The sequence below is a fragment of the Pelophylax lessonae genome (assembly GCF_965119305.1).
Source record: "Pelophylax lessonae genome assembly, chromosome: 2".
Lineage (NCBI taxonomy): Eukaryota > Metazoa > Chordata > Amphibia > Anura > Ranidae > Pelophylax > Pelophylax lessonae.
In genome coordinates, this window is record NC_138769.1 from 490,087,899 (window position 1) to 490,114,913 (window position 27,015).

Sequence of the window (27,015 nt, forward strand, 5' to 3'; positions counted from 1 at the left end):
GTACGTAATCTATTCCTCCTTCGCAGACTGTGCCTATATTATATAATCAGCTTCTAAGAAAGATCTCTACTACTAAACCTTATTTTGTGGACTGGAAAAGGAAGCTGGTTGTTACCTTCACGGAGAAAGTAGTCAGAAAATCTTGTATCCTCAATTATAAACTTTCTATTGCGAGTGTGGCACAGGGGCGAAAGTATTAAGTTATTACAAGATGGTATTGCTGCCCTTGCTTCTACACATTTTTCCAACTTCCATCCGATTGCTGTTGTGGTTGCTTAATCCATGAAGGCAAAATGCAGCATACATGGTTGTATTGTTTATTTATATGCCAATTCCTGAATAATGTCTTTAAAATTATTAAAACTTTTGCCCCAGATCCCTCAAAAAGCATTGTTGTCAATGCTTTCTAAATCTATTTCTGGAGTTGAGAAATTCTTAGGGGCTGCTAAGGAATTGGAGATACCAGCTAGCACTTACTGTAACAGAAAGGATGATTGAGCTGAGAATGAAAGAATTATCAGAACAATTACACAACCAACAGTCTCAATTGAAAGGATAAGTTCACCTTTTGTAACATGTTACACCCATATTCAGGGTGTAACATGTTACAGATTCACCGGCTCCTGCTCCTTCTGAACCCTGTTCTGACAGCTAGCAAAATCTTCTCCCCCCTCGTTAGCTGCCAGAATCTGCAACAAATGCTGCAGTGTGGGGCTCCACCCGCCTAGCAGAGTCATCCATTCACAGTGTTCAGTGAATGGGAAGATTACAAGGTCTGACAAGGCTGTTGGCATGTAGTTCTTAATGAACTACCATGGCGCTGTTGAGCGCTGTGGTAGTTAATTTATGCTTCCTCTCACAGTGTAACTGTCTGGCCATATCAGAGATATGGCCAGACAGATACACAGTCTGCAGAACCATGGCATTACACCCACCCCTGATCGTGGGTGCAATGCTTTACATGTCCATTACAAAAAAAAAATATTACATACATTTTTTTTACATGCAACAAAAAGTGCATTCATTTTTTTGTAAAGATTAACCTATCCTTTGAGAAAATCTGGCCTTCTTGGATATACTAATTGAAATCCCAAGTTTCTCCATTCTTTTGTCCTGGAAATGTTTCTAGGTATGGTTTTCTGCAACTGACATACTTTTTCTTTTTTAACAATAACCAACACCTGGTTGACGAGTCCCGCCTTAACCTTTTTGTTGTAAATGTAACTCCTAGCTTTGCTATGCTTTAGAGTATAACATTTCATCTTTCTAGTAACCTAATTGGCTGTTTCTCATTTCTACGCCCCTACTATTTGCTTAGTTTCATACCTTCTTTACCAAGCGTGTCACAGGCCGAACACATTCCTTTTTTATATGCTCTGAAAAACCTGCCATGTTCACGATTTGTATTATTCCAATTTATATACCTTTAGAGATCTGTACTGGAATTCAAAGGCTATTTAATGCTGGGAGATAAGTTACCTCATTGCTGTCTGCTAGATCTCCTTCTTTTACATTGTTACTGTTTTTGAAATTCTTGATATAATTCAATAAAAATACATTGTAAAAAACAAAAAACCCATAGTTACGAGGAAAATCAGTATAAAAAAACCTTCTGTGAAGTCTTTGCTCCGTCTTAGACTTGAGACAAGCCTTGTACAATGTTAAACCATAAAAACAGAGGATGCACTGCCATAATGCTTCAGTTAGTTGTGCGCCCTTTGTTTTTAGGGAATAACGATATTTTATCATTCCAAAAACATGTTATACATGAAAGGAATAGGACAATGTACTCAGATTCCAATGAACATAATTTAAATCAATACAAACAAATTAAGAAAAATAAATACGTATGTAAACTAAAGGTGTGAAGATAAAAAATAAATTATCAATTGTGTGTGCAAGGTTTACATTTTCATCAGCAATGACAGCCAATTTATTTCTCTCAATGCAAGTTTCGATTAAATCCAGTGAAGTTTTAAACCAAGGAATAAAAGTGCAACTCATCCAAAAAAGTGCAGTTCTATGTTTAAGGCGAGTATGCTTTAATAACTCTATAGGTGTACTGAAGCCACACCTTTTCCGGATTACTGATTTTACCTTCTGTGTAAAATGTATATTAGAAACAAAATGTAAACCAGAAAAATTCCTGCACCAAAATAATTTATTAAACTTTTGTAATATTTTACATCCCCTTACAAAGAGAAGACCTTGAAGAATGACAGTGCAGATGCAAAATATTGGCATTTTTTTTCTTAGTCATACCCCAATAATAAAGTCTCAGTGACAGTAAGATTTGGGATTTTGGTGCTGGTCCTGCTTTCATCATGTAGAAAATGTGAACACATTTGGCCTTGTTGTTTATAAAAATAAGGGAAACATTATTAGACAGTGAGGTTGTCTTAGGGTAGGTGTAGACAAGTTCTTGCAGACTGCCCAAGCATAATTTGTTGCTGCCTCAAATGAAAGTTGGAGTGCACCATCACTTAGGGATCACTGAATCCATTGAACAGCACTACCAATGTGTACACTGGCATTTGACTGTGTAGTGAAGCTTATCACAATTAGAAATCTGTCTTTTCCACCATGCTCTGACAGCCAGCAAGTTTCCATGTACACTTTAAGAGATCTGCCAAATGATTTAAATGAACCCTAAAAACAAAGGGTGTAAGTGCTTTCCACACCCCACTCAAGCTATGCATGGCCAGAAGCAAACAAGGCTCAGGCACTATCTACATCTACTCTAATACATTTTTTCTTTTAGTCAGTTTTTATTTTTTAAGTAAGGCCATTTGTCTTTTTCATTCCTAAAGCATTTTGGTTTTCAAAGGTTCAGCATCAATGTAAACCACTTCATCATTGCTATCAAAGACTGAGATGATGAAGCAATAAGATAAAGAGAGGCAAATCCTTTGTTTTTGCAATTGTAATTTATAGATGTAATATAAAGCTAGATGCAACTAGTTATAAACCAATGAGTGTTTCATTTATGCTTTGGGGGACAAATATGAAAACTGATGTATGAGTTACTACACAAACGCAACCATTTAAATATTCTAATTATTTTAACTATGGAGTAAATGTGATAAAATCGAATAAAACTACCATGTTTTGAAATGTATTCTTTGGAGGAATACTATATATATATATATATATATATATATATATATACACACACACACACACACACGTTTTCATAATTGTACCCAATGCTATATAAATGAACCATTTGTTTCCTTTATATTGATATTGCCTAGCAAGTGTGTCATACTTTAACATAAGCGTTAAATGCTTTATGCTTGTTGAAGAGGATACTTTAATTAGAGGACTTTACAAAAAAAACAAAAATACAAAAACACAAACTCATTTAAAAGTAAATCTTTTTAAAAAATAATAAAATATATGTATAAGTAAAAATTTCAACAGAGGCTAACCATTTACATCCTTACAATTTTAGACCCCATTTCTAAATAAGAGAAAACATGTTAATGCTCAATAAGGATGAATAATAAGTTATTATGCTATGACCTGTGAGTGGTAAAACATTATCATCTGTGTGAATTATTCACATCGCTGAAGTGGATTTGTCACTTAGACACCTACAGGAAGCCAAGTTGTAAGTTGAACTCAATTGCCATTAATCAGTTTATTAGGATCAAGTAACTCACAACCAATAAGATAAGCCAACGGAAGGATCTACAATTAAATAAGATTGTGGTCTCAGATGGCACTTTGACAAAAATTATGTTACAAAGTGATAACCTATTCTTCTCCAAAGAGACTGAATTTGCAAAGTTTTCTAGATATGTAAAACATGTGTTGTTCCCTTGGTGTTTATAGGGCAGGCAGGGATAGAGCTTTAGCCTAGGGACAGGAAGCACTCCTGCGACAAGCTGTATGAAGAATGCAGTTGTGTCTCAGCTGACAAAATGGATTCCTCCACTGTGTACAGTGACAGTTCCACTTAAAAAGAACACTGATATAAAAGTTTATGTTTAAATTGTTATAGGTCTACATTTTTCCACCATATTTATTTTTAGGTAAAGCTACTAAAGTGTCCAGCCAAAATTTGTCAACTTTCTAATAGCTAGCTGACAATGGGACTGATTTACAGCTTAGTATGGTGGCATTCACATCAAACATCCAATCAAAGGAAATTGCTATTCTTAAATATGATTGGCTGTTTAAAGTTAACTCAGGTGCACTTGATTAAGTGGAAAAGGTGCTTCTCTTGTAATCAATCCCAAGATGTCCATCACAAGTGCACGCTAATGTCATAAAGTGCAATGTGACAGCTAACTGGTGAACAAGGCTTCATTTATCTGTTTTAACACAGGTCATCTCTGGCATTATGGTGAATTCTCTGGTCTACAGAATGTGGACCTCTAGATGAATTTTAAAGGACACATTGTGGCTGCTCACTATGAAAATATATCAATGAAATAATGTTGAAACAGTAAAAAAAATAATCAGTGTAGATTAGACCATAAACTTTTATATATGTCTTGTTTTTCTTTAAGGATATAGAGCTATAGTGATAAAAGCAATATTAAAATACTCTTTTTTCCAAGAGGGTTGTGATTTAGTTCTTTTGAGTGATTCTATCCGCTTCTTAAACAGCAGAGCAGAAACCAAACACAGTACATACTTTAAAAAATAAAATAAAAATAAAGGCAGAATCTTTTCCTGATTTACTGATTATAGAATTCCAGCGCCTCCTTATTTTGTTTTTTAGAACAGGCTGCCCACATTAAAAATAGCTTACATTCAACTCTCAAAAATTTTCTTAAAATACTGCAATCACTAATATTGTCTTTGTACAAGAGAAAAAAAAAAAACATATTTCTAACACTTAAGTATACTATTCATGTATAACAGCTGTTCTTGTTTGATATCCATAATTCAGCAACAACATACTTTGTGTGACAAATGTGCAACATAGAAACATGAAATATTTGGTACAATAGTGCTCAAAATAAACCTTTAACTAAATTACGTATTAAATGTACAGACATTACCATGTAAATCAACAACCTACTGTAAAAGTAAACATCAAAAATCAGTTTTATCCATAGGTGTTTTTTTTAGTATTTTTTTCTCATAAGCAACAACTCTTCATAATTTTTATGACATAAAATATGCTTTAAACACATTTTCTTTAGACTTTTGCTGTAATCCTGTTACAACTCTCGCAATCCAATTATAAAAAGTATAACACTATAGACCCTGTATTCAACCACATCTGCGGCAAGTATAGACATCTGTGATTTCCGCAAGGTGTTGTTTCATAGTTGAATGTAGGAAAGGCCTGCAATGCATTGCTCTGCAGTGTTTTGCTAGCCTTTCATGCTCTGAACTGGGTCAAAATAAAACTTTCACTACATTTTAAAAATGTAAATGTTATATAGATTAGAGTCACACTTATGTTGTGACTGACAGATATATATTTATATATATTTATATATATATTTATATTTTTTTGTACATTCGATTAAGAAAACTCCTCCTCAGATGCCTTGTATGTGTAACCTGTATACCCATGCTATATGTTTGTATAATTTGTGTCTGTGTAATGAACATTTGTGGGTGGCTGGGAGGTTGGCATCAGTCGCATACCTTTTGCGTTTGTTGTACGGTGGCAAAGTTTAGGCACTTCTGCAAAGTTTTAATGAAATAAAATAAAAGAAGAAAACGAACATTACTGAAACAGAATTATTCACTTTCTAGTATACGAGTTATACTGTGCAAGTGTTTCCTTTTTTGTCATTTTTGCTTTGCTTTTGTTTAATCCCACAATCCAACACTTTGTTTCGTTTTAAAAACTGGGTATGTCACCGATTTGCATGATTTAAATTTGTGCTTTATAATAAGCCTAAATTTATATATGAGAGTGCTTTTTCTTCTTGGTCTTCTCTACAGAGGGGAGACTTGTGAAATCCTATATTAAATGGCTAAAATACACTCTAATATGTTAATATTCACAATCTATCATTCAATATTAGCTGTCAAAAAAAAAAAAAAAAAAAACATTGTAAATTTTAAATGTTTTGATGCATTTAAAATATACTATATGACAGGGGACTAATCCCTGTGATTCTGATGTGACAGGAGATAAGACAATGTTGTCGAGTGGGAACCAGGTATACAAAATATTAAAAAGTAAACTTTACCCACTAACATCACAGCTGGTATCAGGTAGTTAACTATTTTTTAGTTGGAATATATTAAGCATACCATATATAATTTAAAATATAGCAGCACTAGCTTTCTAAGAATTTGTAGTTTTTGTCCATTTAGAGAACAAGATCCTTTTTTAGCATGCAGTTTGTGGCAACTCTATAGAGGAGGAGATGGGATAATATGTACAGTATGAATGTTTTGCGATCTTCTGTGAGTCTTCCTGATGTTCTGCTCCACTTTTGGTGATTATTTCAGTATGATCTGATAAAGGAAAGCAGAAGAAAGTTGAAATTTCCTTGTTACAAACATAAAAGTAGCACAGAGAAAAAAAAAAACTTACAATAGTTTTAAAGGATTTGTGCTCTCCTAAAGAATTTGAGAAGATAACGAACAATGCCTGTTACTGAGCACTATTTGACAGCTGTGTCTTAATTCCAAAGTTTTTTACACTGCAATATAAAAATAACTATAGGCAGGTACATTAAAACTCCATTTAAAATCATTTTTATGATTTTAATTACCTGAAATATTGTAATGTGCTGTCCCATGGTACATTAATGTTGAAATCAGGCTTTAATAGGGAGACCTACTCTTTCAAGCAAACCTGTTCTCAGCCTTTGCACACTTAAGTACAGCGCATCCGGAAAGGTATTCACAGTGCTCCACTTTTTCCACATTTTATGTTACAGCCTTTTTCGAAAATTGATTAAATTCATTATTTCCTCAAAATTCTACTAAGAATACCCCATAATGACAATGTGAAAGAAGTTTGTTTAAAAAAATTTAATATACCGTATATATATATATATAATCTCACATGTACATAAGTATTCACAGTCTTTGCCATGACACTCAAAATTGAGCTCAGGTGCATCGGATTTCCACTGATCATCCTTGAGATGTTTCTACAACTTGATTGGAGTCTACTTGTGGTAAATTCCGTTAATTGGATATGATTTGGAAAGGCACACACCTGTCTATACAAGATCCCACAGTTAACAGTGCATGCCAGAGCACAAACCGAGCCATGAAGTCCAAGCAATTGTCTGTAGACCTCTGAGACAGGATTGTATCAAGGCACAGATCTGGGGAAGGGTACAGAAAATTTTCTGCAGGATTGAAGGTCCCAATGAGCACAGTAACCTCAATCATCCGTAAATAGAAGAACTTTGGAACCACCAGGACTCTTCCTAGAGTGGGCCACCGGCCAAACTGAGCTATGGAAGGAGAAGGGCCTAAGTCAGGGAGGTCACAAAGAACCCGATGGTCACTCTGAAAGACTTCCAGTGTTTCTCTGTGGAGGGAGGAGAATCTTCCAGAGGAACAACCATCTCTGAAGCACTCCACCAATTAGGCCTGTATGGTAGAGTGGCCAGACGGAAGCCACTCCTTCGTAAAAAGCACATGACAGCCCGCCTAGAGTTTGCCAAGGGGTACCTCAAGGACTCTCAGACCATGAGAAACAAAATTCTCTGGTCTGATGAAACAAAGATTGAGCTCTTTGGCCTGAATGTCAAGCGTCATATCTGCAAGAAACCAGGTACCACTCATCACCTGGCCTATACTATCCCTACACTAAAGCATGGTGGGTGCAGCAGCATGCTGTGGGAATGTTTTTCAGCGGCAGGAACAGGGATGCTTGTCGGGATCAAGGGAAAGATGAATGCAGCAATGTAGAGACAGCCTTGATGAAAAACTTCTCCAGAGAGCTCTGGAGAAGGTTCATTTTCCAACAGGACAACGACCCTAAGCACACAGCCAAGACAACAAAGCAGTGGCTACGGGACAACTCTGTGAATGTTGTCATAAGGCAACAGATCTAAACCTGCTTGAACATTTCTGGAAAAAAGATCTGAAAATGGATGTGCACCGACGTTCCCCATTTAACCTGATGGCGCTTGAGAGGTCCTGAAAAGAACTGGAGAAACTGCCCAAAAATAGGTGTGCCAAGCTTGTAGCATCATACTCAAAAATACTTGAGGCTGTAATTGGTGCCAAAGGTGCATCAACAAAGTATTGAGCAAAGGTTAAGAATACTTATGTACATGTGATTTGTTTTGTGTTCTATTTTTAATAAATTTGCAACGATTTCAAACAAACTTCCTTCTTGTTGTCATTATGGGGTATTGTTTGTAGAATTTTGAGGAAAATAATTAATTTAATCTATTTTATAATAAGGCTGTAACATAACAAAATGTGGAAAAAGTGAAGTGCTGTGAATACTTTCCGGATGCACTGTATTTATATATTCTGAACAAGCAGTAAAATCACCTTAAAACAAGCCCTTGTTACCCTCTATAACTATAGGAACTGAGAGGAAATTCATTTTTAAATTTTACAACAGAAAAACTGAACACTTAGCATTGTTTATGACTTTGGCAGGCTTTGCTACTGAAAAACAACAGGAAGGTATTTGTAAGCTTTTTTTTTTTTTTTTAAACCAACTGAAACCGCACTTCAAAGTTTTGCGATTTTGAGAATTATTTCACAGTACAAGCTGCTAGGAGGGTTGAGTGATGGCTTGCTTTAAAGCGCTTTTACTACCTGTTAAGAATATATAAACAGTTCAATGGTCTATTGCACTTTAAAGTGTATGCAAGCCCAAAGTTATTTTCCAGTATATTGTTTCACTCTAAACTATTTTTTGTAAATCTGTTGCAAGGTTTCAGGGCCATCAGATAGGCAGCCCAACAGCCAACTGAAGGAGCTTGCTTGACTAATTGAAAGGCAGTGGCTTGGCATTTTCAGAGTCTTCAGGGGAGAAGCTTTGCAAGAGAATCACAAAAAGACGTGATGTATGATGCCAAAACACACAGAGAAATAGATTTAGGGTTTACATACTGTACACTAAGCCGAGCACAAGGAGAGTAAGCTTACAAGTTAGAATACACTCAAGGTAAGTGCCACTGTGTAGTGATGTGCACTAATGGCATAACCATAAACAGAAGGGGGGCAGTGGCACACTGCAGTACTAAAGGCTTTGCAGTGTGTCATTACCTTTCATAAGGTATGCAGCCATATAGATCAACAGGGCTCACAAATATGTCAGCAGCAATAACCTTCTTTGGAAGAAAAAAGCATTTCATGTATTTGTGTTATAAAAGTATACTGTACTTATTATTCTCACAACATAGGTTTCCCTTACATTATAATATGCTTACTAAATATGATTAATTTTGAAATTGTTTAAAGAAGTTTAATTTTACGTTTTATTTTGCTTCCAAACTCATGACACTAAAAACTAAGTGATAGTTGATATGTAGTCACATGACCTACTCCATTTTTCTCTTTGATGCATCTGTCAGAAGAAGAAGAATTCATATGGCCTAAAGATGTTAATAAAGTAAAGCACAGCAGAAAGTCATTTTTTACCCATAGCTTATGCTTCTGTCCTATTGACAATTTTGCAAATAAATATTTTTATTATGAAGAGTTTCAGCTACATCAAATTAAAGTGTCTAGAATGACATGAAATTAAAGCTGAACTCCAACTTCTGATACACTTTACATAGTTCGGCCAAGCCAAGCTGGCCCAAACAAACTATATCCCTCACTAACATGTGAGGCTGCTGGGTGTGCTGTATAAACTGTATGTAGCCAAGACCACGAATACAAAACTTAATCTGATTGGCAGAGTCAGAGAGGCGGGTGGATGATGTCACAACCTCTGACTCAGCCAATCAACGGAAGCTTTGCATTAATTGCTAGAATACATCACTTTCTCTGAGAGGCTAAGCGCCAATCAGATACACTCGCACCCGGAACACAGTGCTGTATGCTATATGTAGTCACAGCTACATACAGTTTATACAGCACATCCAGCGGCCTCAAGTGTATCAAAAGCTGGAGTTCAGCTTTAAATCCGTTATTTTGTTTCTTGGTGGAGACAATGGTTGCACTATACTATTTATATGGTTCAATGATTCTGATGAAAAAAATATGAAAAGCCTTGTGTTCTTGGGTATTTTATTAGTTCTACGTGGCAAGTTCCTTAACAGATGTAAAAGTAACTGCTAAAGAATCTGACTGGAGAACCAAAAATTCTAATATTTAGGTATGAACTGGATTTATTATGTATTCACCATATTTTATTTTTACAGTAAAACAATTCCTCATGTTAGAAACTTATTTGTGTGCCTGCTCTTGTAAGCTTTATACAGTGTAAACATTGCAAAATCTTTCGCCATCTGCAGTAAAGTTTACTTTATTAGGTACAATGACTGTAATGAACCCTTTAGTTGTGGGTTTAGGGAAGGTTTTGTCCCATATGCTTGTATATCTAGGAAAACAGTTATAAATTAAACAATTTTCTGGCCTAGGAATTAAATAATGAGAACTGATCCTCTGTCAAGGCTATCTTTCTCATTTAAAACACCTACAATAACAAAGTGGATTGGAAGCACACAAAAAGCAAAGCTGTGTTAGAAAGTAGTGAAAAAGTACATTTTTAGTTATTTGTGTGTAAACATAAGGAACCATCCTTATTGTTCCTTATGGAGGCAAGTATTCTGAAGAAACTGCTCATGACACAATTCGCTCAATCAAGGTATTTAGATAAATCTATAACACGCCCTTTTGGCACACCTTAGATAATTTCATATGTAGGCAAATCACACCTATTTTACAATTAACTTTTCATCATTTCTCCTGTTGTCCTGTGAAGAAGGCACTACTGGAATGAGTGTTTCTGTCATTTAAAAATACAGTACTTTTCCAATTTTCTTCTATTGTCTGATACACTATCCGCAGACACAGAGCTCAGTGTTATACCATGAAAAGCATTCTCAGCATCCCTGTTCACTAGGCTAGCTTACAAATGAATGTCTCACAATGATGTATTAAAGATGAAGTCCAGGAATGGTCTTGACTGTATACGTACATCGGTCAAGCTTGACATAATGCAAGTATACACATCTCAATTCTGATGGGCCGCTGGAGAAGCTGGAACTGTAGTTATCAGTGCTACAATAGTGGTAGCTGCGATTTCTCAGTTCCCATCTGTGTGAGCAGATTCCCCTCTGCACACAGGAGTCCAGCACTCGGGACTGCTGCCATTTGTAAAACACCTTGTCATTTTTTTCAATAAATACAAGGCGTTGTGTAATTGGAAGTGGTGAAAAGAAGAGATGGTGTCAATGAAGTAAGCAACCCCGTGGTCAGTGTGTGGTGGGGCAGCCCCTCACACAGTATCTGAGCAGGAAGGTTGTAGCTATCACTGTAGTAGCGCTGGCAGGTATGAGATAAGCATACCTTGTGCCAAGCTGGACCACTGGAAGTTTACAATACAAATAATTCCTGGAGTTCAGCTGCAATTTCCCCCCTCAGCTCTCTAAGCCTGTTATAGAACAGAGGTCACGTAATAACATTAAAAAAAAAAAGTGTGCGTGTGCATATATTTTCTATGTATATATATATATATATATATATATATATATATATTAGATTATGTATACACAAACATTTCGCCTTGCATTTCTATTTTAAACTGGGTTGTTTTACAAAGTGGGAGTTCACTAATACTTTAAGTAACATGCTTTGAATAATCTGCCAGCCGGAGATACTGCCCTCCACAGCCCAAGACAGAGAATACAACATTATTCTGAGGTCTGCGTTTAAAAGAGGATGTGCATCATAGTGCTAAAAATTAACTGTTAGCTTGCTTCTTATTCATGATTGATCAAGTTGAGGGTGAGGGATGAAACCTACAGCTGTTGTGAAGAAAATCACACTTTCTCAAGGCAACATAAACAATTAATATATTTTTAGCTCTTTATTTTCCTCACTTAAAAATAAATCCTCTGGAAGCAAAAGTAGCAAGTGCTGTGGTGTGATTACTGAACCTTGTCTACAATCCAGTACAGCACTAAACATGACTTCCCTAAATATAGGCAGCCTAAACTACTTGTTCTATTTTCCACCACTGTACCGTAGCAAACCCAGTACAGATACTAGAGAGCCAGTATGGCTACAGTCAAACCCCAGTTTTTATTTTAGCATTTTTTCGCACATTTACCGTTGTTTACTGTGTACGCTGAGGGAGGAGTCTTTACCACAAAGAGGAAACCCAATAAGGTATGGGATTTCCATTTTTCCAGTCTTTGAAAATCTGAAAAAAATAGTTTGTTTATACAAATTTTAAAAATTAGGAAAAAAAGTTTAACCTCCACATACAGAAAGGCATCTTCACAGTCAAAGCTGTGAAAAATGTGGAATAACCTCCTTCAGGAACTAGGTCTAGCTAGCTATGTTGATTTGTGGAAGCAACTGGAAACTGCACAAATAGTGCAAACATTAAGTGAAGCTGCAACCACAAAGAAGATATCCCTTCTAGTGTCAAAATGTAAAATAAATGTGTTGTGCTAAAGCACAAAAAAGAGCATTATTCTTTTCAAATCCATATACATAAGAAATAATTAAAGTTAAAATATTCTATACAATCATTAGTTAAATGTGAAAGAAAGTGTCCATGCATAGATAAATCAAAAAGTCTGAAAACCAAACTCCCAATAACAGGTGCATTGTTTAAAGTGATTGTAAAGTCTCATTTTTTTTTTAAATAACAAACATGTTATACTTACCTGTGTATTTGCACAGAGAAGCCCGGATCCTCCTCCTCTCTGGTCCCTCTTCTGTACTCCTGGCCCCTCCCTCCTGTTGAGTGCCCCCACAGCAAGCAGCCCCCGAGCCGAGTCACAGCTTCCTGTGTCCATTCAGACACAGAGCCGCAACCCGGCCCCACCCCCTCTCTCTACTGATTGGCTGACTCAATCCTTTTAAATTCTTTGTTGTTCTCCAGAAGTGCCAGCAACATAAAACACAAAAAAATTATAAATGTGCAGGCTTACCAGACTATAATGATCATCTTATTCAGAGTGGTCAACACCAGCTCAAATGTTAAATCATCTGTAACCATGGCGCTTCTCCTCATGGAACACCAAGGTATACCTCTGGACCCAGCTCCAATTGGATGCCTCCAGATCTTGCTTCACATTTTAACTTAGCGCTTCACTCAGAGCGAACTGGGGGCGGCCAAGAAGAGTCAGAAAAGCGCTGGGTGAAAACATAAAGCAAGATCTGGAGGAGTCCATTTGGAGCTGGGTCCAGAGGTTTACCTTGGTGTTCCATGAAGAGAGGTGTTTCATGAGGAGAAGTGCCATGGTTGCAGGTGCTGCCGGCAAGAACAATGAAGAATTTAAACAATGTACTTGTAAATAGGACTCTTTAGTTTTGTGACTTTTGATTTATCTATACATGGACACTTTCTTCCACTTTCAGCTAATGATTGTATACAATATTTTTTTACTTTATTTTTTTCTTATGTATGAGAATTTGAGAAGGAACAATGCACTTTCTTGTACTTTACCACAACACATTTATTTTACTGCTGGGTTGATTGTTTTAAAAGACGCCTAAGTGGAGGCAAAGAACATAGCCAGCTATTAACATTTATGAGTAGTAACACCAGAGACTGTTGATTCAGTAAATATGCAATTGCCTTAAGGGATCAGGAAGGAATTTGTTTACCCTGTTAGAGAAAATTGGATCATGCTTTATTATTAAGGGTTCTCCACCTAGTAAGGGGTTCTGTAAATTGAGGTTTTTCCAAGTTTTTCTATTGGTTTAACTTAAAGGATTATAGTTATATATATATATATATATATTTAGATTACATTTCTTCCCTGTCTCCCATACCCACTATAAGTTAGAAATTCTGTATTGGCAATTGCAGTAAGATATATTTTTACTTGGGTCACCAGTATGATGAATACATACTTAAGAGTAAAATCACATGGACAAATTTCTGAATTATGAACTTTTGCATGCTATATTTGTTTCTGAAAATGTTTACTTCAGTGGCTGTGCAGAATTGGATGTATTATTTTGACATGTATACTGTACAGGTCCCTCTCAAAAAATTAGCATATTGTGATAAAGTTCATTATTTTCTGTAATGTACTGATAAACATTAGACTTTCATATATTTTAGATTCATTACACACAACTGAAGTAGTGCAAGCCTTTTATTGTTTTAATATTGATGATTTTGGCATACAGCTCATGAAAACCCAAAATTCCTATCTAAAAAAATTAGCATATTTCATCCGACCAATAAAAGAAAAGTGTTTTTAATACAAAAAAAGTCAACCTTCAAAAAATTATGTTCAGTTATGCACTCAATACTTGGTCGGGAATCCTTTTGCAGAAATGACTACTTCAATGCGGCGTGGCATGGAGGCAATCAGCCTGTGGCACTGCTGAGGTGTTATGGAGGCCCAGGATACTTCGATAGCGGCCTTGAGCTCATCCAGAGTGTTGGGTCTTGCGTATCTCAACTTTCTCTTCACAACATCCCACAGATTCTCTATGGGGTTCAGGTCAGGAGAGTTGGCAGGCCAATTGAGCACAGTAATACCATGGTCAGTAAACCATTTACCAGTGGTTTTGGCACTGTGAGCAGGTGCCAGGTCGTGCTGAAAAATGAAATCTTCATCTCCATAAAGCTTTTCAGCAGATGGCAGCATGAAGTGCTCCAAAATCTCCTGATAGCTAGCTGCATTGACCCTGCCCTTGATAAAACACAGTGGACCAACACCAGCAGCTGACATGGCACCCCAGACCATCACTGACTGTGGGTACTTGACACTGGACTTCAGGCATTTTGGCATTTCCCTCTCCCCAGTCTTCCTCAGGGTCCGGTCACCTCTTCTCGTTGTGCAGCGTTTTCTGCCACACTTTTTCCTTCCCACAGACTTCCCACTGAGGTGCCTTGATACAGCACTCTGGGAACAGCCTATTCGTTCAGAAATTTCTTTCTGTGTCTTACCCTCTTGCTTGAGGGTGTCAATGATGGCCTTCTGGACAGCAGTCAGGTCGGCAGTCTTACCCATGATTGCGGTTTTGAGTAATGAACCAGGCTGGGAGTTTTTAAAAACCTCAGGAATCTTTTGCAGGTGTTTAGAGTTAATTAGTTAATTCAGATGATTAGGTTAATAGCTCGTTTAGAGAACCTTTTCATGATATGCTAATTTTTTGAGATAGGAATTTTGGGTTTTCATGAGCTGTATGCCAAAATCATCAATATTAAAACAATAAAAAGCTTGCACTACTTCAGTTGTGTGTAATGAATCTAAAATATATGAAAGTCTAATGTTTATCAGTACATTACAGAAAATAATGAACTTTATCACAATATGCTAATTTTTTGAGAGGGACCTGTATATCACTTCATTTTAGGGCAGTCTAAGAATGCTTAAGCATATAAGGCACCCATTAATGTAAGATGGAGGTTGGATGTAAAAAGCAGGAAAGTACATCACAGTATGACCAAAGTAACAATTAAATAGCAGCTACTGCCATATAGGAACTCAAAGAGGGGCTCCAGGCCCCCCTAAACAATTTAAAGTCAGCATCTACAAATACTGAATCTTCTGACTTAATATTAGGGCACTTACAGTAGGGAGAATCATTTTTTGATTCCCTGCAGATTTTGTAAGTTTGCCCACTTAAAAAAAATTCTAAACCCTTAATTTCTTTGTATCATAGGTGTATTTTAAATGATAGGGACAGAATATCAACCAAAAATTCAAAAACACATGATACAAATGCCCAAAATTGAGTTGGAGTTCAGTGAGAAAAATAAGTATTTAATTCCCAAGCAAAACATGACTTAGTACTTGGTGGAGAAACCCTTGTTGGCAAGCACAGAGTTAAGACTGTTCTTGTAGTTGGTTATCAGGTTTGCACACATCTCAGGAGGGATTTTGGTCCACTCTTCTTTACAGATCTTCTCTAAATCTTCTTTTGGCTGTCAACTCGAAAGTTTCAGCTACCTCCATACATTTTCTGTAGGATTAAGGTCTGGAGACTGGCTAGGCCACTCCATGACCTTAATGTGCTTCTTCTTGAGCCACTTGTTGCATTGGCGGTAGGGTTGCACCGATGCCAAGCATTTTCGCGAGCATCCGTACTCGTGAAAATGCTCCGATACTGAAGCCGATACTGTAAATGTCAGCTTGGGATTGGAGCGCCTTCTCCTCCTCTCCTCTGGTGCAGGGCCGTCTTAATGCACAGGCCAACCTGGATAATGCCCAGGGGCCCCAGGTGCATGGGGGGCTCTTGCAATTCCCCCACCACTCCCCCAGTTTCCAGGGCTCGTCTAGCACTTTGCAGGGTGTAAGGAGGAACCCCTGAGGCAGAGCATGTTACTACTGCCTATGTGGTTGGGATCTGTACTGCTCTAATCACAGGGGATAGAGAGAAGAGCCAGCAGAAATCAGAGCAGTAGAAATCCCTCCAGAACAAGCAGCAATGGTAGGATCATGCCCGTGTCTAGGGGGGGTACTGGGGAGGGCTTCCTCCCAAGTCCTCCACCACCCCTGACACTTGCCGGCAGTCTCCTATCCTGCACGATACACATCTTGAGCACAGCACTCAGAGCTCCTTTTCCCCATTCCCATCCATTCTAGCTACGGAAATGCAACCAGTGGCTAGCTATACACTGTGCACATTGTAGCTGTAAGGGAATCTGATTTCAGCTCCAATGTATGCTGTGTGGGGAACAGGAGCTCTGCCTGTGTTCAGGCTGTGTACAACGCAGGGATAGGAGACAGAGCTCTGCCAAGTGCACTGACCCCTGTACTCTGCCCTTCTAACCCCCTTACTTTGCCCTCCTGCCCGCCCTGTACTGTGTCCTCCCAATCCTTCTCTAATGCCTTTAGGTGTTCACTGGCAAACTTCAGACGGCCTGTACATGTGACTTCTTGAGGAGGGGGACCTTGCGGGCACTGAAGGATTTCAATCCATGGCGGCGTATTGCGTTACCAATGGTTGGTTTGGTGACTGTGGCCCGAACTGCCAATCATTCACAAGCTTCTCCTGTGTAGTTCTGGGCTGTTCCCTCACTTTTCTCATGAGGCAAAATCTTACTTTGAGCTTCACAACCAAGGTGGCTGATTAATGATGGTTATTTTTCATTTCTTCCATTTGCCAATAATCGCTCCAGCAGTTGTCTCCTCCTCATCAAGCTTCTTGCTGATGGTCTTGTAGCCTATTTCAGCCCTGTGCAGGGCTACAACCTTATCCATGATGTCTTTGGTCTTGCCCATTATAGTGGGTTTGAATGGAAAAAAGATTCTGTGGACAGATGTCTTTTATACACATAATGAGTTGTGTTTAGGAGTAACTTCCTAAATTGACAAAACAAATCTGTGTACCACATGAGCACATACTGTAGCCAGTCTGTGTGAGCCAGAATTATTGTTTGTTGGTAGAGAATCAAATACTTATTTTACTCACTAAACTGCAACTCAATGTATAACATTTGCATCATCTGTTTTTTTCTGGATGTTTGGTTGATATTCTGTCTTTATCATTTAAAATCGCCTATGATAAAAATGATAGACCCTTCATTTCTTTGTAAGTGGTCAAACATACAAAATCTGCAAGGGATCAAATATTTATTTTCCCCACTGTACCCTGTCCAGGAATACAGCGGTGTCCTTACCCAAGCTGATTTTAAATAGGCTATCGGGTGCTGGCACTGCCATCTTGACTAAGGGAAACCGGCAGTGAAGCCTGTGGAAGCAGTGGTTTCCTACTGTGCATTTGCCAAGGACTTCATGAATGGGCTGGCTGCGGGGAAAGGGCTGAACTTCTGGCTCAGTTTGCCGTGGCAAAGTGGGAATGGGTACCTGTCAAAACCAGGTACCCGCGCCCCAGTCAAAAGGTGCCATATGTGGCACCGGAGGCTGTAGACAAGCGGAGCTTCCCCCTTTGGATGGAGTTCTGCTTTAAAATGATATTACATTTTTTTTTTAAACAATAAACATGTCATACTTACCTGCTCTGTTTAGTGGTTTTGCACAGAACAGCCCGGATCCTCCTCTTCTCGTGTCCCTCACCGGCGCTCCTGGCCCCTCCCTCCTGTTGAGTGCCCCCACACCAAGCAGCGTGTCTATTCAGACACAGAGCCACGGCTCGGCCCTGCCCCTGCTCTCTTATTGGCTGACTGATTGACAGCAGCGAGAGCCAATGGCACCACTGTTGTCTCAGCCAACGAGGAGGGAGAGTCCCAGGCAGCCGAGGCTCTCGTGCAACATCGCTGTTTTGAGATGGGGCTCAGTTAAGTATTAGGGGGGCTGCTGCACACATTTTTTTTTTTATCTTAATGCATAAAATGCATTAAGATAAAAAGCTTCGGCCTTTAGAACCACTTTAAGACACCCTTAAACACAAAAAGTTGTCATGTCTTTATAATGAAGGAAGATGCATCTCCACCATATGATCTAAATAGTTGACAATAATATCCTTTTTGGTTATGTTTTTAAAAAATGTATACTGGCCTATTCAACCTGTTATTCACACCCATTGACAGAATGAATCAACATCAGTGCACAGTATTGTAGATTTACAAAACTGGAGCAAAACTTCAGCTGCCAACCATTGCAACCACTTGTTTTATTTTAAAGATAGTTGCTGTGGACAACTTCCTTTTGCTCTACTTTTCATAATCCAGTCCTTCAGTATGTGATGTCAAAGACATACATACTTTTAAATGGGCTTTTTCTCAGGAATGGATTACTAAAAGAAAACAGGCTGAATGTGCTATATATATATATATATATATATATATATATATATATATATATATATATAAAAGCACTTTGCATAGAATACCTAAATCACATGCAAGTGAAAAAATAAAGAATTTTTGCTTGAACATGATTGGATGATGGAAGTCACCAGAGCTTTACCTAATTCACCAATATTCAAAGTGAACAGCCTATTTGCCTTTAGTAAACTAACCCTGATGCCATACCAGAGATAATTTCCCTAGGATTTGCATGAATCAATGTTACTTTTGCTGTTTCTAAAGGGTAGTTGTTGACTTGCCAGTCAAAATTACTGTACTCTCACACGGTCTGTCGTGCATTTAGCACAATTTTATGTAAAGCCACATAACAAATCTTTAAAGCTGAATAATAATGCACTTGATAAAAGAAAAAACAGGTGAGAGATGAGTTAGGTACATCATTAGAATATTTGCAAATACTGCTGTTTTACAGAACTCTAGAGATTCCTTTCTGTTGGAAGTGACTACTTGATAGAACCTGAGATTAATTATGTGTAGAATGGAGAAGCCATCTTAGCTAATAATTGCTTGTACTGTTTAGTTTTCAAAAGCTGCAAAGTACCATAGCATGAATATTTAGAATCTAATAAATCTTTGGTACTCATGTTTTGCTCAGGATTCTGTAAACAGACAATGTTTCATAATATTCCTGGTAACAGGGCTGTTATTAATTACAAAAACATTCAAGAAAACACAAAACAGAAAGACCAATACTTGCAAAAATGTTAACTCTGAATAAGTGCAACCTGGTTATGAACACATTTCTGAATAGTACTAAACAAAATAAAAATTTGATGGGTAGACACATAAAAAAAATTCTGCGGAGAATTTTTTTTAACAAATTGGCACTCATTTAGAGTTTGGGATTTGTGAAAGAAAGCTTTAAAAGGAGCAAACCTGATTGGCTGTGGCTGTTGCGGCGAAGGGGACACTTGTTGCAGGAGTTGTTGCTGCAGAGACAGTGGCGGACGTAGCGCTGTGCATCATGGGTACTTTCAGGAGGGGAACCATGGAAGCAATGAACAGGAGGGTGTAGCATTATGGTAATAGAAGTGGTTTTGGCATGGTGAATATCACATAGCAGCAAGCCATCATGGGTTAAACCAGCAGATGGCATGCAATCACAATGCAAAGCAAGGAAGCGTGGGAGAGAAATAAAAAAGGGAAAATAAGCTTATTACAGGTACAATTAAAGGAAGTTTGTAAAAATATATTATCAGATATTCCCAGAAAAAAAGTGCCAAATCTAAAAGCAAAAGTTAAGCATGGTCTGACAAGTTGTAGAACAAATAATAGTTAACACTGTATCCATTATTTGTGAGTTTTGCCCTCGTGTGTCCATTTTGTTGTTAAATTAATGAGCACGTCCAAAGACCTAAAGTGGTCTGTTTATAAATGTCTTAACATAAGATTCACAAAACTATCACCCAAGATTCACACATTTTTAAATGGGATAATATTATATACCCCGAGCGAAAGTTGTGCAAAATCCTGAGTAAAAAAACATTCATAAATAGACCCTAAAATGTATCTCTAATCAAAACTTGGCTTTCAGTTTTGGAGAAGGGAAGTGTTCTAATCTCTGTCAGGTTTTAATGGTCGGCAGGGCCCTCAATGGGCAGATTCATCCTTTCTATTCGTCCTGGTGACCACCCAAACTACTTTCCTTTAGGTGTGCAGCAGGAACTGTTCTGGACTTAACCTATACTTACCGTTGCAACATCTATTACTATTCCAAACCTTAAAATGAAGCTGTAGTTTAAAAAGAGAACACCCTACAACTGCTCCCAGAGAGAAAGCATCTGGTGTTATCTGCAGCTAGAACCTGAATTAATCTACACATCCTATTTTGTGCATAACTGTATACAAAGGCCAGGTCCCCTGTAGCTCAGACATATGCCCATCTCCTATGCTCAACAAATTGGTGCTGAGGTTCTTACACTGGGATGTTGAATGGCAGAAGGGGGGAAAGGGGGCATAGCTCCAAATCCTAGCAGAAGGTAATGCGATCTGAGGCATCTGTAATGGATGTCCAAGATCAGGTTATTTAGCACATACAAAAATTAAAGAGTATGTAAAGCCAAAAGTGAACATTGTGGCTAGAATGGGGAAGTGGTCACCCTCTCTATCTGTCCTGGTGCCCATGGTCTCTGCTACAGAAAGGAATGGGAAAGTCAAAATTAGAATTGTTACAGGAACATAAGTGAGTTTTAACGTGCTATACACTTTAAGGATTAAAAAAAGGTATTGTACATATCACAAGGTGCCCTCACTGCGAGAGTGGTATTAGTAAGATAACTGATGTTAAAATTCCTCCAGTGAGCTACTTCTGTTCCCATAAATACTATGGATGTCAGAAGATTCCCAACTGAGAGTGGGAGCAGTGTAGTTGACTGCTAAAATAATTGTGTGATGCTGGATAGTCGTGCTGCAAAGGCAAGCAAAGTTCTAGCCAAAATGAGCCCACATGCTTTGTCATAGGGGGCTAAAAATTAGGCAGCCTCAAACTTATGGACATAGACTACTCTGAGATACCTGGACTCTATACTAGCTGCAGGGCAATTCCAACAATTGCACTATAGCTAAATGAGCTCAGCTTGACTGCATTTGAATCTGTATGCAGCCCATGAGTACAAATGCCTGCCCCATACAAAGATTTGAAGCTTTATATAATCAGATCTTTCAAAAGAGTTTCCTCAAAGTATAATCAATGTGTAAAAACAATCTGGTAAAACATTAAGAGCTATACAAGATTGTCTAACTAAATGTGCTTCAGATATTTAGTAAAGGCTGTAAAAAGCTTTTGCTACTCTAAATAAAAAGGCAATACAACATAACTCTCCTGTCGGAATTAAATGGTGCGAAAGTGTGTTTTAGGCTTTGAGTTAATTGTTTAGCTATTAAGGCCCCTCCTTTCATATTGTCATTCAGTTGTCCGCTAATATACATTTCAGTGTTCAGGTGTAGTGGCAGTGATTTCTGGGAAACTCTGATGCAATATTAAAACATAGCAAAAAAGGAGGAAAAAAAAAAAAAGCACAACACTATGAAGTTAAGACACAGATGATATAACTTACACTTCAGTTTTCATTAAATTCAAGACACATCAAACAAAAATTTAACACCATTCTTTTCTCAACATAATATGAGATTATAAAGCCAGAGAGAAAGAGGAAATGTAAGACATTACTCTAGATGATATTTAATAATCTACACAGCGTGGTGGACTACAATAACACACAATAGCCGTATAGTGTCTACAGCAGTTTAGAAAACATTCAGAACCACAGAAGGTAACTTGTATAGTATAAAAGGCAAAAAAGTTGATAGAAACCTACCAATACTGGTAGCTGGTGTCATGCACAAAACTGACCCTGCACGGCATGCAATGAAACGTGGAGAAAATGAATAAAGGGAAAGAAACAAGTTAGCAACACAGAGTTAACCTTTGGAGTGAATTTCAAGCTTAGCTCTAGATAGGCAGCAGTGAGTGCATACTTCACTAAGGCCATTCATGGTTTCACACCATTTTCCCATTCCAGAGATACAGGAAGTTGTATCGCCTTAACTACTGTAGTGTTACAGCCACCCTCAGATAGCATTCTTAAGCTGATTTTTTATGTGGCTTTCACAGTCAGGGTTATTATTAGTTAATTTCCAGTAGAAAACATTTTGAGTCAATACTATTAAGTGTATCTGAAAGTATTAATTTGCAGTGTGATTTTTACATTTTTATTTGCATGCCAGTCATGTTATCCATAGAAAATATATCATATGAATTTGCAGATTTTCGCACGAGAGACAGACAAGTGCTTTTTTTGTGCCAAAAAGCCAATACACATATAGCTGCTTACATATATCCTAGTCAGAGGAGACCGACAGATTTCTAGTGTGCATGTATGTATGTATGTATGTATGTATGTATGTATGTGCACAGCATGCATGTTTTTTTTTTTTTTTTTTTTTTTTTTTATAATTAACACACATACTGTATATAAAAATATCTACAGTACCTGAAGCTGAACAAAATATATGGTTACAAAAATGTAAATATGACTAGAGGTTTCCTTTAAATACTATGTCTGTTAGGGAATGTACTATGACTGTTCACAAATACAATCACATAAAAGCAGTAGTTTCCTATGGTGATTGCTAACAAATGTCCCTACTGTGAATTTGTCTTTTTAGAATACTGTGTCTGGGAGTCCTGTAAGCAGGTGGTCCTATATGTGGCCAAACAGAGGATTGCAAGTACAGATTCTTATCACGGCAAAGTAGATTATTGCTAATGCCCTTGGATATACTACAGGTATGCTATACTCTGTATATTGCATACAAAGGCATTCTTATAATGTTGCAGGATTATAAATATGATATAAGAGTCAAAAGGAACAATGCATCTTAAATTTTGTAAACACTTTAGTCAAATAAGCATACGTATAATCTCAGCAGTATGCATAATACACTTTGCCACCTGTATTTTTGAATTTTGAGATCACCAAAGGTATTAGTAACCCTAGGCTGCAGGAATTGTAAGGCAATCCATACAATGATTTGAGACAAAAAAAAAATAATAATTTCCCCTTTCCGCACATTTATTGTGGAAGGGGAAATCCTTCAGCTTGGCTATTGTCTTCTATGTGTGTGTGTATATATATATATATATATATATATATATATATATATAAAAACTGAAAAGACTATGTTTTTTGTAATGTTTACAAGATTAGTCATAAGCATAGGACAGTGGGTGTAATGAGAATATTGTAAGTATAAAACAATTAATGTTCAATATTGAAACCCTCTTTATTTAGAAGGAATTCTACAATAATCTATTGACATGCTATCAGTCAGGAATATTAAGTAGTAACTCCAGTAAATCTATATTAACAGCAGAAAACATGTTGGGAAAATTCAAATGTACATTACTATATGGAAGTTGAATATTTTGTTTTTAGCCATACTAGAAGTTGTAAACTAGAAGAGACTTCCAAAAAATTGGCCCAAGTTAATTGTAGAAATAGTAAAAATGTTCAAGTTGTAGAAAAAAAAGTAGTAACTGTATCTAATCAATTTGTCAGTCTGTGTGTGACTACCCGTCACGAGTTAGGACTTAGCCTGTAACAAAAAAAGTTATTTTAGTAAAACAGACATGTTCTAACCTCTGGCATGTTGTTTTTATTGCCTGTAAGTAACCTGACTTTACCTCCTGTCTATTTAAAACTAAAAAGAAAAGTCTTGGTTGGAGGTAGGCTTTAATTTTGAAGTTAGGGTCGATGGGTTGGGTTTAAGAATTAGTTTATGGGTTAAGTTTAGGGTTAGGGATTAGGGTTAATAGTGACTTCAAGTGCAGGGTTAGTGTTCGCCTTATTTGTATGTTTGGGAGTTAACTTATATTAAGAGTCAGGGTTTAGGTTGAAGGATACTGGTTACTCGATTGTTAAATGTTCATGGTTGTACCTAGTTTTTGGTGCAATAACCAAGATTTTGGTTTGCATGTACTTTTCTCTGGTGCCTACATTTCTTGCACCTCCAAGCCCTGTGCCCAAATAATACTAACAGACCACATAGAAGTGTGACTACCATGCAATATTTTTAAGACTGCTGTGTAAACTGATGAATGGCATTAGAGAGTAGGAAAGCACACAGAAAATACACATTGTTCGCAGAGGAGCTGTTAAGACATTCTTAAAATAAACAGCTGCAAGGGGAACAAATTCCAGCTAGCTAAAGGACCATAGCATAGCAAATCAGTCCCAGAACATTTATACATAGAGATAAATGAGTCAATTTAGTGAGTTATTTGTAAGAGATCAAGTAAGGCAAATTCTCATAATCGCCTCAAAATTAGGCCTGAGTTTGCTCGCAGGCAGGATTATTGGTTAGGAAAGGACAAGCGTTAAAAAGTAAGGCAAAAACTTATTTTAGCACAAGCTATGAAGTGGACATCACCGTCCAAATAGCATTATGTACTTATTTTCAACAATGCGGGTTTATTTACATTTGTTCAAATGTTTTGGATTATGCAAGTAAAGCGAAATCTCTCACCCAAGGCTTAATAATGTGTAATCTAAACTTCTTCACTGAATATAATTGCCTTTCCAAACCAACTTAGCATAGTGAAAACAAGGCAGTGACAAAAGCATCTTTAGTCACAGAGTCAATCACTTTCAATAAGGCTGTAGGTCTGCCCGATGCTGTCCTTCCAGCTGTACTGCGCTGTCAAAGATCAAAACTAAACCAAAGACGAAACATGGGGTCATACATAGAATGTTCACATGGCCACTGCAGGAAATGCAGAGTAAAAGAAAGGATCACGGCTGTACTTATATGGAGTATGACAGGTTTAAGATCCATAGACATTTTAACTACTGCAATGCTATTGTGGGTAAATTAAAGATTTGTAAGCATCACATGGGTCAGGAACTCCTAACTTCAGGGTTGAGTTCACACTAAATTGCAGCTGAATTTACTTCAGTAAACTGAGCAAGGCACAAATCCTAAAAGCTTTATAGTAGTTTTCTCCTATTTTAGGTTTGCCATTATTTTATTCAAATAAAACAAACCTAACATCATAGGTAGTTAGACTGATAAGGCATACAGTATTAAACTGAGGCCCTTTTTTGTAAAATAAATATCTGGGGCTTGTACATATACAGGAGTGCCAGGGAAACATTAACCAAATCAAGAAAGCTGATCAGCCATTTTTACGCAGTATTACACCTAAACAATGTTTATAAGAGAAACCTCGGCTGTGCACAGGCCCCCAAAGGCACCAAGGTGGCATTACATTTTCATTATAACATTAAAGCTGAACTGCAGAACTTCAGGATTAAGGAACTTAATTAGAATGGATTCCTCCATCCATGCTGAACAATCTCTCTGGCCTGTGATAGTATTCTGACAGAATCCCCGAACAGTGACCACATCCGACTGGACAAAGTCTTTCGTCCAACAATTTTCCACCTGGCTCCTTTTCCAATCGACTTATCGAGCCGGGTGGTGTTAGGAGGGCAGGCCTTTAATTTACAATTTATTCATAATCTATATGTACAAAATCTACCATGTGCCAAGGATTATAGCAGTATATCTGTCATTCTCAAACCACTATTTGAATCAAGCAGTATGCTAGTCCTCATCACTGATGATGGCTTGGCAATAGTAGTTTTTGGCACAAGCTCTTGGTACCAAGATGGCCTTACTATCGTGTTAAAATAATACTGCACATTTTTAAAATATAACGATGTGCTTTGTGTCTTATGCTCTGCTTACTCTGGGTGACTGGAGCAAGAAAAATACTATTTAATTGAATGAGTAAAAAAAAAAAAAACTGCAGGGACACTGATCTGTCAAAGTCACGTGAAGGGCCCCTTGGACAAAGTAGAATTAGGCTTGCTGGGGACCTACCGTGACCGAATCCAGCTTGAGACCCATCTTCCACCTACACAGGCTTTGTTTTTTCCGCTCCAAACCCCTTGTGGGATATGTTTCTATATTTACAGTGACGCTATATTTTTTTAACAAATTATATGTTGTAATTGTTTGTTATCATACATGCATGGTAATCCATGCTTGTTTTTTATTTGTTATACCAATAAAATGAATCCTTGATTTTACTATTGGTTCTACTTTTTGATCCTTCTACTCCCACTGGCCCGCAAAGCCCCGTCTTTTTCTATCCCAATATTTTGTAGAATTACACTCTTTAATGCATATTTACGCATTTTATGAGTGGGATTTAAGATTAGTTGTCCAGTCTTAAACTGGCTCCCAGGGATCAACTATTTTAAATATGTAGCTACCTGAAATCTATCTATATGTTATCCTAAAAAAACAATTCCTTATACATCAAGAATCACACTGAGAATGTGAATTTCACAATGCACCAGTCTAACATGGCTAAAGGCAACAGGAGATGGAGGGAGAGTTGCATAGCTTATAAAAGGGGAGAAGCAGTGAGGGCCTAAGTATTGTGTTGATATTGTGTTGATACTAATTCATAAAATATTAAGTAGGCTGCAGCCAGGTAGGTGATGCAGAAAATTGCAGAGCTGCCATACAAAAAAGTGGAATCGGCCATATGGCTGTGAAGTGACAATCATAACACTGGCTAAATATTGGTGGTATTTTGGCGGATAAATAGTTCATATATACTGTAAGTATTTCAACTATCCACTGTGAGCAGGTGTGAGGTAGGAGGGGTTATA

At 37.4% G+C, this 27,015-nt stretch overlaps 1 protein-coding gene across 15 annotated transcripts in view; it reads right to left on the bottom strand.

Annotated features, from left to right (window-relative positions):
• Positions 1-3,359: 3,359 nt before the first annotated feature.
• Positions 3,360-27,015, bottom strand: part of MBNL2 (muscleblind like splicing regulator 2) — a 300,532-nt gene continuing 276,876 nt past the window's right edge. For 3 of the 15 annotated variants that reach the window (XM_082246641.1, XM_082246632.1, XM_082246639.1), the window contains 3 exons: positions 22,147-22,182; positions 12,191-12,283; positions 3,360-6,438 (listed from right to left, as the gene is read on the bottom strand). In XM_082246641.1, the coding sequence (XP_082102767.1) occupies positions 6,311-6,438; positions 12,191-12,283; positions 22,147-22,182 (257 nt within the window). In that variant the 3' untranslated portion in view covers positions 3,360-6,310. Of the gene's footprint in view, positions 6,439-12,190; positions 12,284-19,705; positions 19,801-22,146; positions 22,183-27,015 lie in introns of all 15 variants that reach the window. The other 12 variants (XM_082246638.1, XM_082246637.1, XM_082246633.1 and 9 more) reach the window with 7 other exon arrangements.